At 36.2% G+C, this 13,832-nt stretch overlaps 2 protein-coding genes across 3 annotated transcripts; one reads left to right on the plus strand and one right to left on the minus strand.

Moving 5' to 3' along the window:
* Positions 1-483: 483 nt before the first annotated feature.
* LOC133668230 (transcription initiation factor IIA large subunit-like) lies at positions 484-6,925 on the plus strand. Of its 2 annotated transcripts, none has more exons than XM_062088011.1 (11): positions 484-802; positions 1,009-1,179; positions 1,510-1,740; positions 1,964-2,015; positions 2,099-2,157; positions 2,337-2,444; positions 4,594-4,746; positions 5,907-5,970; positions 6,089-6,252; positions 6,389-6,472; positions 6,589-6,925. In XM_062088011.1, the coding sequence occupies exons 1-11, from the start codon at positions 680-682 to the stop codon at positions 6,610-6,612; spliced, it is 1,233 nt and encodes a 410-aa protein (XP_061943995.1). In that variant the 5' UTR covers positions 484-679; the 3' UTR covers positions 6,613-6,925. The 2 variants fall into 2 exon arrangements, with proteins under 2 accessions (XP_061943995.1, XP_061943987.1); XM_062088003.1 differs by having other exon boundaries at positions 485-802; positions 2,337-2,453.
* Positions 6,926-7,765: 840 nt separating this feature from the next.
* LOC133679304 (uncharacterized) lies at positions 7,766-8,209 on the minus strand. The gene has a single exon (XM_062101887.1). The coding sequence runs from the start codon at positions 8,207-8,209 to the stop codon at positions 7,766-7,768; it is 444 nt and encodes a 147-aa protein (XP_061957871.1).
* Between the last annotated feature and the right edge of the window lie 5,623 nt (positions 8,210-13,832).

Here is a 13,832-nt window from a genome sequence, read left to right on the forward strand (position 1 = left end):
TTGTTTTGTTTGGATACTTTTAACATATTGATATAAAAAATATTAAAGAATAAATAAAGAAACATATTCCTCCGATAATAACCTAAAAAGAAAATTAAAAAAGATCAATGGTGGTGTGGATGACCACATCGAACCTATTTATTTTTATGTTTTAAAAATATTTTTTAAAAATTAATTTATTTTAAATTGTTTTAATATATTATATTATAAATAAATTTAAAAAATAAAAAAATATTATTTAATATATTTTTAAATAAATAATACTTTAAAAAATATCTCTTATTACAATCACAATATGACACAGTTGGGCTATCAGTGGGTGGTCAACACAACTGGCAGTGACGAAAGGAGGCGACCGAGAGGGAGTGAGTGGGAAAAATAAAATCAAATGTTATCTCTTTACTGGGCAAAACAAATCAAGGCCAATGCAGATCATAACACGTGGACCCACTCCATAAAATCGGATGCAAACCTATTTATATTCCACCCTTTATTCTGCTTTCTCGTCCGTCTAATCTCCCTCCTCTCTCCTCTCTCCCTCCCCAAACCCTAGAAACCCCCTTCCCTTTCCAAAACGAAATTTTATGTGATTCATGTCCTAAATCATCTCAATTAGGGCTTCAGTTTTATCAATATCAGTGGAATTGTAATTTTGATTAAAAAATTTTTGAGGGGAGGAATGGCGTCATCGTCAACAAGCACCGTTTACACCGAAGTTATAGAAGACGTCATCGACAAGGTCCGCGATGAGTTCATCAATAACGGTGGCCCCGGAGAGACTGTCCTTAGTGAGCTCCAAGGAGTAATCAACATTCCCTATCCGTTTCTTTCTTTTCCACCCTATAATGTCGCTGTTAATCTTTTAGGGTTTTTTCAAATCTCAAAACTTTTTTTTTCCTAACTGGTGAATTTGTTGGATCTGATGGTATTGTGAGTTCTAGGGTTTTCAGATTTGTGATTTATTTGCGTTCTGGGACCTGTAAAGTTGCTGATTTTGTTTGTTTTTAGCTTTGGGAGAAGAAATTGATGCAAGCGGGTGTTTTATCGGGTCCAATAGTGAGGTCATCAGCTAATAAGCAACCGGTGCCTGGTGGTCTTACTCCAGTCCACGACCTTAATGTACCGTATGAAGGGACTGAGGAATATGAGACTCCCACTGCTGAGATACTCTTCCCTCCTGTGAGTAATTGCGACTTGCTTTTTTAACAATTTTCTTGTCATTAATACTGAATTTCGTCAAGTGATTAGCTGGTATACTCGTTTTTAGCACTTCTTTGAATTCTCTGAACCTGAAATTGAAATGAGCTAGTGGAAACACTTTCCTTTCACATTATCCAGTTTTTGTACTGGTAAATCGTGATTTTAGTGGAGTTGTTTTTGAATTCTTAAGTAATTGTCGGTGGCAGTTTTGATATCTGTTAGTTGTATGTGAATTTTGAAGCGATTCACGAGTTCAGTTATTTTGGCTGTTGGAATTTCTATTTCTTATGTGGGTTTTTGGAATTGCAGACACCTTTGCAAACCCCCATGCAGACACCATTGCCAGGAAGTGCACAAACACCTTTACCTGGGAATGTGCAAACACCTTTACCTGGGAATGTGCAGACACCTTTACCTGGTAGTGTGGACAATTCATCCATGTATAACATTCCTACTGGATCTAGTAGTGATTATCCCACCCCTGTTAGCGATGCTGGGGGCAGTACTGATGTAAAAGCTGGGAGACCCAGCCATTTCATGGTAAGCACTGATTTGATCTTTCAGCCCTTTTCATCTAGCAGATACTAATTTCAATGTGTGGTTTGCATGTTGTATGTGCATGAGTGCACATGTGGTGTGTGTGTGGGTGTTCTTTGTATTTTTTTTCATGGGAGCTTAGTGACCAGAAGTTTGCTGTACTGATGTAGATTTGTTATTCGGTATGGATGTGCTCACTGATCATTTCCTTCTTGTCTTCAAACAGCAATCTCCTTCCCCTTTGATGCATCAAAGGCCACCTCTTGATGTCAATGTTGGCAAGTCTTATGTCACATGAGCAATTTGTTTAGTGACTTTTTTCTTTGAAGGGTTTTAACTAATAAATGTTGTGCGTTTGTAGCTTATGTGGAAGGGCGGGATGAGGTGGACAGAGGAGCCTCTCATCAAACCTTGACACAGGTATCTTTTTTTGCTTGTATTGTTTAGTCTTATGCTCCAAGGAGAGTTCATGGACAAAAGGTTCTGGATGCTGAAGGCTAATTTTCAGAAACTGATAACGATTCCTTTATCATCCAAAATGATGACATATGGTTGCCACTGAAGTAGCTTATCAGTTTTAATCTTGGAGAAAATTCCAGGACTTCTTCATGTCTTCTGGAAAACGGAAGCGCGGGGATTTTGCTCCAAAATATAACAATGGTGGATTCATACCCCAGCAAGATGGAGCTGTGGATTCTGCATCTGAGGTTTCACAGGTTGAGTTGAATATGCATTCTTATTTGTTTACGTGTTAACTTGAATACTTGTAGTTATTATTGGCTTCTTCCTGGCATGCAAAATGTTGACCTCTTTTTCCTACTGTATTTAATTTACTCAGTGATGTTCTACTGTCTCATATTTTGAAAACTTTTCTTTTCCATAAAGATGTCAGAGCATTTATGCATCGTAAACTTTAAAGCTGAGTTTTGTGAGTAGGCAGGCGTTGACTACAAAGTTGAGTGCTTCATATGTATTTAACCTCAATGTTCAGTTAATGTGGTTGAATTCAGATTTGTAGTTAATAAGTTGGAATTTAGATCATCTATCTGCGATGAGTTTGTTCTGTAATTAAACAGGTACTCATTGTCTAAGATGTGTTAATTTTGGCTACTACAAGCTCTATTCTCTTTGGAGTTTTATTAAGGTGACTTCTGTGGGGAGAACTTTTGGAGTTTTCAAGCCACTTGATAAGCCAGAGGTGGATAATAAGATTCATAGAATTTCGCCGCCCTTCATTTTGCAATGATTTGTGAGGTTTAAGTCCACTTGTTCTTTTTGCTTGTTCGTTGACTCAGTTAATGTTGAGTGCCTTTTGAATATGGTAGCTAAAACCATTACAGTAAAGAGAGTTTATGTCTTACCATATTCTCATCGTTTTTTTGGTGCATTGAAGCAATATTTTCATCAAAGAGAATTTCCTATTACAAAACTTCTGAATATCTGTCTAAAACTGCTGTTTCCTGGTCTGTTATTGCTTGGTTTTCTTAAGTTTATTTGTGGAGCGCTTCTGTTCTAATAACTGTTCTTTCTGCATTTCTTTATTCATGTATGCCATGTGAGAACCATGGATTTTCCTGTTTCATGAAAAAGTTTTATCATTCGAGAAACATTTCCTCGCTTAACTGGGAAAAGTTTTTGTTGGATCACTTCTAGGAAACTATTTAATTGCAGGTATGGTGAATAGGATAGTGGCTCAACCCATGGCATTGACTCTCGGTTTCTTAGCTGAAATGGTCAATGAAAAAGTCACGTGTTTATAGTTATTAAGGGATATAAGATCTTTTTAAATGTTAGCATGTAATGCATTCTAATGGTTTCTTACTCATGAAAATGTACCATTGCATTAGCTTTTCATAAGATCTGGATGTTAATGTAGCTATGACAGTTCCTTTTTCCTTTGGACAAGCAATTAACTAAGACCAATTACATCTTGGCGATCATGCTTATGTTTTCCATTCTGACTACTCCAGTTTAAAGTTTATTTCCAAAGTATTTCCTTGCTGCCAATAGAATTATCAACTGTTGCAATGATGCCATTTCAAGTGGAAAAGAAAAATTAACTGCTGATATATCTTCCACCATGAATCTATTGCCTATTCTTAAAATGAAATGGAAAAATATATTTCTTCTATTGGTCCTTAAAATGCTATTGCGATCCACCACTTCTAAGTTGCACCAGTTTTAGCTTCACTGCCACCACAATTGTTCCCTCCTCTTCATGTGATATTGCTGAACAAAATATTTTTGACTTATCCAGCTTCTGTAAATTAGTTTGATGACCATATAATAAATGGGCATTGTTGACTACATATTTGAATTAGGTCAAGTGAAGAATGGATGGATACTATCTATCACATCATTAACTACTACCCTGGATAAATACTGTCCAGCAGCATCATTAACTATTATATATGCAAAATGCTGAGGGTCTCATGATTTCTAACCTTAAGGACATAGCATGGTTTTCTGTAACCAAATTAAGTCTTACTGCTGCAGTTATGCTATTTTGTTTCATATGTCCTGGTTAAAACTTGCAACTTTAGAATACACCAAAGACTGTTCTATTTGGTGTTCCAATTCGTTTTCTTTTGGTGGAGGGTGAGTGTTCATGTTCTTCCATGGATGCTGGCCTTTTTGAAAATATGGTAATCGATCATTCAACGCAGCTAGGAGCTGATATGCTTGGAAGCCGCAGTTTATCTCAAGTACTCGCTCTTTAGTTTGTTTGTAAACCAGATGTATGCTAGCCTAAGAGTGGATTATTTATGGTTCATTTTAACTTCCCATCTCTATTAAAAGATCTGCATAATTTTGTAAACTTGCTATTTCTTTAGCTTATGTAACGGTAAATTTCAGGTAAGCCAAGGGAACAATCCCCATGGCAGGTGTGACACTATCACAACTAAAAATAGAGAGATCTTAGCATGTGTGACGAGGTCATATGTGAAGATTCCTCAAGTGGATGGGCCAATTCCTGATCCTTATGATGATATGCTTTCAACTCCCAATGTATGTATGAGGCTTTTGTAATTTTCTTGAAATATAAACATGCAATCAAGTATCTGTTCAATGTAGTTTTCATGTTCTAGAATTATGCATGTGTTGGTGAAGTGCTGCTGTGCATCTCTCCTCATCCCAATGATGTTTTTTTATTCATCTAATTTCCAGCGTTTCTTGCCCTACGAAGGGTAACCAGTATTGCCTGGTCAGTATAGGATCATATATTTCCTGATCCTATATCTTGTAATGAGAAATATAATGTTTTTACCCAGCAAAGGAAAAAAAATGGAAAAATCCTCTCATTCCTGGTTCTTGGATCATGTGATGTACAATCTGTCTTATCATCACTCACCTCATTTTGGAGACCATTAATCTGAATTAGCATCAGTAGCTGTGATTTGAAGATGGTTTTCACATGGTTTGTGCGTGCCCACATGTAAAATCATGCCTCTAGATACCTACAAATATATTGTCTGTGAAGAACCCTGTCTTGAGGAGAAAAATAGCAATATCTTAAGTGATAATGAGCGTCATTGTTTGCAGTGATTTTATGAAATTTGGACACTGCAACTGTTTGTTTTTACAGTAGTTTAGATTATGTATCTATGATTCCTGGAAATATGCATGCCAAGGCATACATTTGGCTCAGAATGTTTAACTGAACGTGGCTAGAACCTAGTGAGATATTATTAAAAGATTATGGGGCTAAACCAGAATCCCTTCCATGTTTATATCTATGCTATGGGGCTGGGATGATGGACCAAGTTGACTATTTCTATACATGGTTGGTTTACAAGGTTGCTGGTAAGTATGAGGATGACTGTAACTCCCACAAGCTGATTCACGCGGATCAAATACTAAATAGCATTGCTCTCTGAGCATGTATTTGGAAAATGATGGTTAAAAATTGGTCAGCGCTATTAAATGCTCTTGACTTGCAACTTTAAGGGTGATGTTCAGGTCTTGAGAGGAGCCTCTTCCAGTTAATGTACTGTAGGATGACTGTCTCTGAAATCTTATTAGGGGTCCTATGTTGTTGAGATTATAACTTCATTGCTTATAATGACTTTTTTGAACCTGAGTATGGGATATCATGTTTTCTCCAGAGGTTAGGGTGCGACAGTTGCTGTTTCTTTATAATTTTTCTGTATTTTATTTTTCTGTTGAAGATATACAATTATCAAGGAGTTGCTAATGAAGATTACAATATCGCAAACACACCAGCTCCCAATGGTAAGTTTATGAAATATGTGATGAAGGTTGTCATTCTTTTTCTAATCGATAAGCTTGGTGAGCAGGCCTGTTATAATTAATGTATTTGTTTTTTGTTTTCCTCTTTTCCCCTTCCCAGATTTACAGGCAAGTACCCCAGCTGTTGTCAGTCAAAATGATAATGTAGATGATGACGATGATGAACCACTGAATGAAGATGACGACGACGAAGAGGATCTGGATGGTGTGGACCAAGGAGAGGAGCTGAACACACAGCATTTGATTTTAGCTCAATTTGACAAGGTAAACATCCGCTCTTCTTGTTTTTCACCCTTTCCTTTTTTGTTTGATCAGTAGTGTACATCATAACAAGCTGATGTTAGTTGTACATATCAATGATGCTGGTCTTCTGATAATAAAATTTTTCTTGCATGGATAGGTGACTCGTACCAAGAGCAGGTGGAAATGCACACTCAAGGATGGCGTTATGCATATAAACAACAGGGACATTCTCTTTAACAAGGTCTGTGTTCCACTGAATTATAGATGGTTTTTCTTTCATGATCGATGTTACAATTTGGTTCTGTATTATACTGAAATTCCAAAAATTATTGTTGGAATTCCGGCTTTCTTTTGCAGGCAACAGGGGAATTTGAGTTCTGATTTTGTTAGTGAAATGTCTGCTTGGCAGCAAGTATCATTACTTTTAAGGGCTTATCCTGAGTTGCCATTGGGTGTGTTGTAAGTTTTCTTAAAATTGTCCTCCAGTGAGAGCTCAGGGAAGTGAGCGAGATGATATTTATTTGAACTGAAACCCTTTTGAAGACTGGGTTGGATGGTTGGCCCATTGTGTACATAAAGGAAGAGATTTTTCGGCTTTATATTGTATGACTGCAGGAGGATTTTCTTGGGGATTTACCACTTCTCCAATGCAATCTGTAATTTTATTTATGAATGCACTGGATAAATTGCTACATCCCATTCTTGTTTATGCACTCTTTTCAGGTTGTTCAATTTGTTCGCGACAAAGATCATGCTCTGTGCTGTTGGTGCCTGCCTCAACTTGCTTTAGGCTCTCCATTTGTTTTTGTGTTTGAAAAATATTTTTGAAAAAATTGAATTTTTTTTTGTTTTAAATTAATATTTTTTTTTTATATTTTTAGATTATTTTAATGTATTAATATTAAAAATAATTGTTAAAAAACAAAAAAAAAAAACAGGCAGAACTCAGTTGTTCATGATATTCCGCTCCCCTTCCCTAGTCTATATTGCATATCTGGAAAAAATTGCGAAGGTAAAGGTACTAGCAGATAATCGTCACCTCGCCCCCCACCACTACCCACTCAAGTTTGAGTCCTGGTGTCAAGATTATGGGGATCTAGTCTTCCTTTTTGTCCCATGTGGATTCGGTGGTGGGTGCGCGCGTCAATTCTTATCAAGCTCTTTTTCGTGGAGCTGATATATCATCACAAGGTTGGAAGGGGACCGTTCCTGTGGCGTACTAGGTGGTGGTGCGGCCAATATGATATGCCTGCCTTGTTCGAAAGATTAGCAACAGAAAGCAAGAAGTCTATACTTTTATTCCCGGTTGCTTCCATCCTCCTGCCAAAAGCGTGACAAGAGAACTACCATATTGAGATCAACCAAATAATGGGGGAGTGCTATCAGCTCATTTTCTCGTATAGGAGGAAAAACAAAAAAGAAATCCTAGGTTTTTCAATCCGAAAAAAATGGAGTTGCGAGGTCGAATCCAGAACCAATAACGAAGAAAGACCCGCAATGAGTTGAAATTTATCACAATAACAGAACATGCAGTTCAGAATCTTGACTGTGCGTGATTAACGAGCACGCATTTGGATCGGAAGAAGGCAAACAAGGATGATGGCTCAGTGTATCCACCGGCCACTGCTGGATGCCGCCAAACTCTTGCGTCCGAATATGCATCACCAACATCAGCTTCCCTCCCTTTGTCAATATCACCACATATTACAGGGAATGTAAATTCTTCTGCCTCAGATGGCAATGGCGGAGGAGATACAGAGAGTGGTGATAGAAGGGGAATTGGAGTAAGAGGAGGAGAGGTATGGCTAGCAGGCAGAGAATGGTTGGTTGAGGCAGTGATGGAGAGCTGATCAAGTCTCAGAGCTTCCGGGGCTTGCTTCTGTAGCCTTGTGAGTGGCTTCCATGCTTTGATATCGGTTACGGGTATTGCTTGTGCTCGTGCCGGTCTTCGAAACAAGTTGCCATCATACAACTCCATTCTTGAAGATGCTAGCTGCTATCAGAAAAACGAGCAAACAATATGGTCCTCTACCTGATGCCAACCACAATATATAATACTGCAACAGATTCTGTTTTCTCTGCCCCCTCCCCCTCTCGCTCTGCCGAGAGTCAATTTTCATAGCGGAGGGGGTTTAATAGGAGCGGTCAATAAAGAAGCGCAGAACAAGGGGGTCAGTTATGAGGGTGAAAATTAAAAAAAAAGAAGGAAAACAGTGATGTTTTGGATGGCAGTTACCCCCTAAACGGTCATGTGATGAGAATCTAGGCTGGACCCAGTCTGACTGCTATAACAAGTTATGGGAATGCCATCTGTAAAATGCGTCCGTTTATCCTCTCTGTTTTGATTTTTCCTTGTTTAACGGAGGAAAGAAGGGGAAAGTGTGGCAACGCCATTTGGTGCCATTTCAGCTGGTAAGGCATCTAATCAAATTAATTATAGTTATTTGAGTTAAATTAACCCCGGGAAAATTCTAAACAATTCTATATATAATGAAGGAGCAAACCCACTATTTGTTGTAGTTTAATTGCACTGATTAAAAAAGAAAAGCACACTAACAATTAATTAATTAATAATTAAGCAAGGATTCTAATCAAAAGAAAAAAAAGGTAGTGTGGGCATGGCAAGGCCGAGTCCCAGTAATTAATATATATTCAAATTCCAACCACCACAATACAAAGAAATATTACAAGAGATCATAACACAGGGAAATATACAATACATATGATTTAAAACAGCATACATGCATATAGAACACAAAACTTACATTATTAATTATATATTTTACTGGATGCTAATTAATACCATCCATCTTTATTTAGTAATTTGACCAGCCTTGCCGGAGATTCGGTCACGATCAAACGCAAACCCCCCAGATAATACTTAGAGGGATGCAAGTGCACCCACTAGAACAAGCAGTAAAGACGCTGCATGTACCTGAGCAGCTCAGCTTATCTGCAGTATTCATGGTTTTGATGATCTTACTGGCATCGAAGGTGGATATTGGGTATTGAATTCTAGAAAGAGTGAAGGCCGGTGCACCGGCGGCTAAAAGCACCATAGCCACCATGCATGGGTTAGCACTCCATTTTATAGCCACGAGACTATAACGTGATATTATAATAATGCCAGCTCGATCCCTACAAATTAATTTATTAATGTAATTATTTCTTTTTGGGGTGATTTAATATTGTTTTGTTGATTAATCAATAGAAAGTAGATTATTGTTTTCCAGCCTTTTCAATCGCTTTATACGTATTTGCTGCAATCTATATATCACCACCTAATAACAGCTACTTTATAAATATCAAACTTGCGCAACAAGTAATTAAATATATGTTTACAGGGGTAGCTATATATTGGCTAGGATTGGGACAGGGCAACATACATGATACACTATTGCGGTATTCTCCTCTTTTTTAAAATTGTTTTTTATTTTTAAATTTTTTAAATAATTTTAGTATACGGATATAGATATATAAAAAATTCTGATGAAAAAATATCGTTAGCATTAAGATTATCATCCAATACGTTTGTGTTTTATTGAATTTTCTTTTACTGTTAACATTTTTGTCAAGGAAAAGAGATATCACATGTTTTTATTATGTAAATAGTGAAATTATAGATTGCGAAGAAAACTTGTCCCCCGACCTTCTCCTTTCCATTATTTAGAATAGTGATGAGCAAAAAAACAGAATAACTAATTAAATCGAGAAAATTAAAAAAAAATAACTGAAAAAACTGATTAGAAAATCACAAAAAAGTTCTGATTCGGTTTGGTTTCTAAAATCTGAAACCGATTAAACCGAACCAGTTCAACCAAGCCACCATTTAAAAAAAAACAAGTATAAATAGTTTTTAACCCTAAACCTAAATGCACGTCAGCCGCCCCCTTTCTGTCTCTCATCTCTCAAATCTTCCATGCTCTCTGTCTCTCATCTCTCAAATCATTTGGATATGAGGCAGACATTGGATTCTAAAGGTCAACATAAAGAAAAAGTAATTGATTACAGGTAAAGCTTCAATATTTCCTTTCAACATTTAAGTCAAATCTGTTTTCTTATCTTCCAATCTTCCATGATCTTTGTTTCTCATCTCTCAAACTTGTCATGTCAGAGGCGAATTGCTGATGATTCTTCCATATGGCCGGAAGGGTGGGTATCTGGAGGGGGTTGTTCGTCTGTTTATGGAGGGTGGGTGACTAAGAGATGGGTGGTAGTTTGGGAGTGGGAGGAGGCTGTGTGGCTAGCCTTGAGGCAGGGAAACAACTGGTGGTGGCCATGGATGGTCAGAAGTAGAAGCTGACAGAAAGAACAGGGATGAGAGCAAAATAGAACCAGAAAGATATTCTGGGAGCAAGACTTAGATCAAGGAGAGCTTTCAAACAATGATATATTTCAAAGATTCGAACGGTCAGTTTTTGGTGGGGGTTAAGGCACACAACATATCTGAAATTGGAGATGATCCAACGGTGGATGGAGAAGATGTTCCTCCGGCAGCACAACCTCTATCTAGTCGCCAATTCCAGAGCTTCTAAATGGATTTTGGTTTGAACCGATTTGGAAGGGAAAAAACCAAACTGAATCGAACTGAAATTAATTGGTTTGAACCGATTTTTGGTTCGGTTCAAAAACCTAAAAAAAATCGATTTGGTTGTTTAATTTGGTCCAAAACCAGATCGAACCGAAAATGCTCAGCCCTAATTTAGAATATTAGGCCTTCCCTCCTCAATTATATTTTTTTTAAAAGGAATGAGGTTTAATTATTTTTTGAAAAATTCACGAAGTAATTAACACACAACAAAGCGCTACTCCAAAAAAAACCCCCCCTTAAATTTTAAAATTAATTTAAAAATAATGGATTTTTATATAGGCTTACAAGATACTTTAAAAATAAACACTAGATAATGCTAAAAAAGAAAAAGAGTCGAAATAACATAACAAAAGAAATACGACCACCTATGACACCTTTTATGTTATTTGAATAAACTAAAAAAATGAGAAGTTAAATGAGAGGAAAGGGATGGACTAACGATAACAAAGGAGATTAACTATTAAATTGTAAATATTTAAAATAGCTTTGCCATCTATTAATCTTAATCCTTTCAAATCTAGAATTTCAAGTGTTAATTGACAACCAAATAAGCTTAGGCGTGTATTTTTCTATTAGCATTCACAATATTTAAATACAAAAGTTTAGATAACATTAAGCTCATATGATTTCTGGACTTAAGGGATAACAAGTTCGAATGTTTATCTGATAAAAATAGTAACTGTTACAAGATGTGATGATAAGCCTTTAATATGCCCCTTCAAGATGGAGTTCTAGAGAGAAGTCTAATCTTGGATTTGAGATCAAGAAAATGAGCACGTGGAAGAGGTTTGGTGAGTGCATAGGCTAGTTGTTCTACTGAAGATACATTAGCAACACAAAGTACACCATTTTGTACTTGATCCCAAATGAAGTGAAAATCAATTGCAACATGTTTCATCCTGGAGTGAAACAATGGATTGGAGCAAAGCTGAGTGACACCAACATTGTCATAGTATATAACCGGATAATAAGGGATTTGTATGCCAAGATCAGATAGAAGGTAACAAAGCCAGTTGAGTTCTGCTGCTGCATTGGCCACTGACCTGAATTCAGCTTTCGTGGATGATCGATGATTAGTACTTAAAAGTACATTTTTATCAAGGTTTTATATTATTATTTTGCACTTGAAGTATCAATAACTCCTTAACTAGAGCATGTTTTATAATAATAAGTCTGATAATATAAGATACCTTTAATTTATGGTAAATGTTCATTTTAAATGCAGGCCTATCACATAAATCAAAGTATTGATTGATAAGTTTAACTACTGAAATTGAGAAGACAAAGAGAGGGCTAAACTTAGAAAATAGATGCTAGTTGAATTCAAATTGAAACACCATTCAGTTATTGGATCATAACTGGAGCTGTAGAACTTGGATTTAGGTCTGGTTTATATGTATGGAAAGTGAAGACATAGGCCTAAAACTTTCATAAGAGTCCAAGATTCAAAATGACCGTTTTCAAGTTCAAATTATAGCAACAACAGAGAAGTCAGAATCTGTCTTGCAATCCAGATACCATTTAGTGTTCAGCCCATATCTCGAGTTCTAGAAGTTCAAATGCACCGATTCTTATTTTGTTGGAAAGCTGAGACAATTTCCCAGAACTTTCATGAGACTATCTGCTCAAATTATGATGTTAGCAATGATGTTTTCTACATATAAGAAGATAAGGATTGTTACCAAGTCAAGAGGTGGTAGCCTACTCAACAATTAGTCATCAAATCAATAGTTCTGAATTTTAGCCTATAAAAGGAGGCATTTGCCATGCATTTAGGCATCTTGGTTTTCATATCAAGATCATGCTATTTATTTCTTTCTTTATATTTTTGTAATGGTTTTATTTCATGTTATATTTTCCTTAATCTCTTGTTTATACTTTTCATTTCCTTTACTATACTTATATAATTATGTTCTCATCTTGTTTATTTATGTTTCTCTTTTTCATTATGTTTAGTTAAGTTTATTATGTCAAGGTGAAAAGGTTACACTAATGGTGTAAGAACAAATATAGTGTAAACTCAATATGGACTTTAATGTTTGATACTAACATGTTTTGTATTTGTTATCTTATTTACTCTTAATACTTTGCTTGTTAAATGGTTAATCTAGATTTATGTTGTATAACCCTTGGTACAACAAATACTTGATCCTTTCATAACCAACTGTATGGTATAACCGACACCTGTGTCATGAAAGGAACTTGATTTGTTGTTAACATAAATTAACATCATGAATACTTGTCAATATTTATAAGTATTAGCATTATTCAAATAAGATAACTAATGTAATCATGTTAACAATTTATAATCCTATTGGAACCTCCTTTATTTATGGTTTCTAGTTGAGTAATAAAAATAGTTTATACTATACTTATTTGAAATACCTTTAGTGGATCCTCTAACCTTGACAATTATTTTATCCTTGCTTAATCATTACATAAATATCCCATAAAATTCTCATAAATTCTTTGTTTTATTAAATATATATATATATATTATTTGTAATTTATATAGTTCACCTCCCTGTGGTTCGACCCCAGTCTTGCCGGGTTATTATTACTTCGACACTTCTACACTTGGGAGAAGACATCAATCTTTTGGTCGTGTCAATCGATCAATAATTTTCTACTTCTTAGAGCTCCAAGAGACAAGATTGCAACTAAGGTAGATCATATAGGCACTGGTAAAAGAGTAATCATCCTCATCTCATGCCCAGTCTGCATCGAAAAAGGCTTAGAGATCCGGTTGTAAGCCACGATGAATATTATTCAAGAATGCATGAAGTTGCATTGGTGACTGATGATGTATTTGTAGGCCTTCATTGACAGTTCCACAGAGATACCGTAGTAGACATTTAACAAAGGTCTAGTGTTAAATCGTCAGTGTGTGCATATATTAAGACAACTTGTTAACAGCAAAGCCAAGGTCAAGCCTTGTAATCAGGAGATATTGGAGGCTACCAATAATGACATGGTACTCTGTAGGATCAGCGAGGGCAGTACCTGATTT

Source organism: Populus nigra, chromosome 1, assembly GCF_951802175.1.
Source record: "Populus nigra chromosome 1, ddPopNigr1.1, whole genome shotgun sequence".
Classification (NCBI taxonomy): domain Eukaryota; kingdom Viridiplantae; phylum Streptophyta; class Magnoliopsida; order Malpighiales; family Salicaceae; genus Populus; species Populus nigra.

Bases quoted from the DNA above. Each gene is read 5' to 3' on its own strand.
- LOC133679304 (XM_062101887.1), bottom strand. From the start codon at position 8,209: ATGGAGTTGTATGATGGCAACTTGTTTCGAAGACCGGCACGAGCACAA.
- LOC133668230 (XM_062088003.1), top strand. From the start codon at position 680: ATGGCGTCATCGTCAACAAGCACCGTTTACACCGAAGTTATAGAAGAC. The intron at 1,180-1,509 runs GTGAGTAATTGC...TTGGAATTGCAG, and splicing joins CTGAGATACTCTTCCCTCCT to ACACCTTTGCAAACCCCCAT. The intron at 6,473-6,588 runs GTCTGTGTTCCA...TTTCTTTTGCAG, and splicing joins GGGACATTCTCTTTAACAAG to GCAACAGGGGAATTTGAGTT.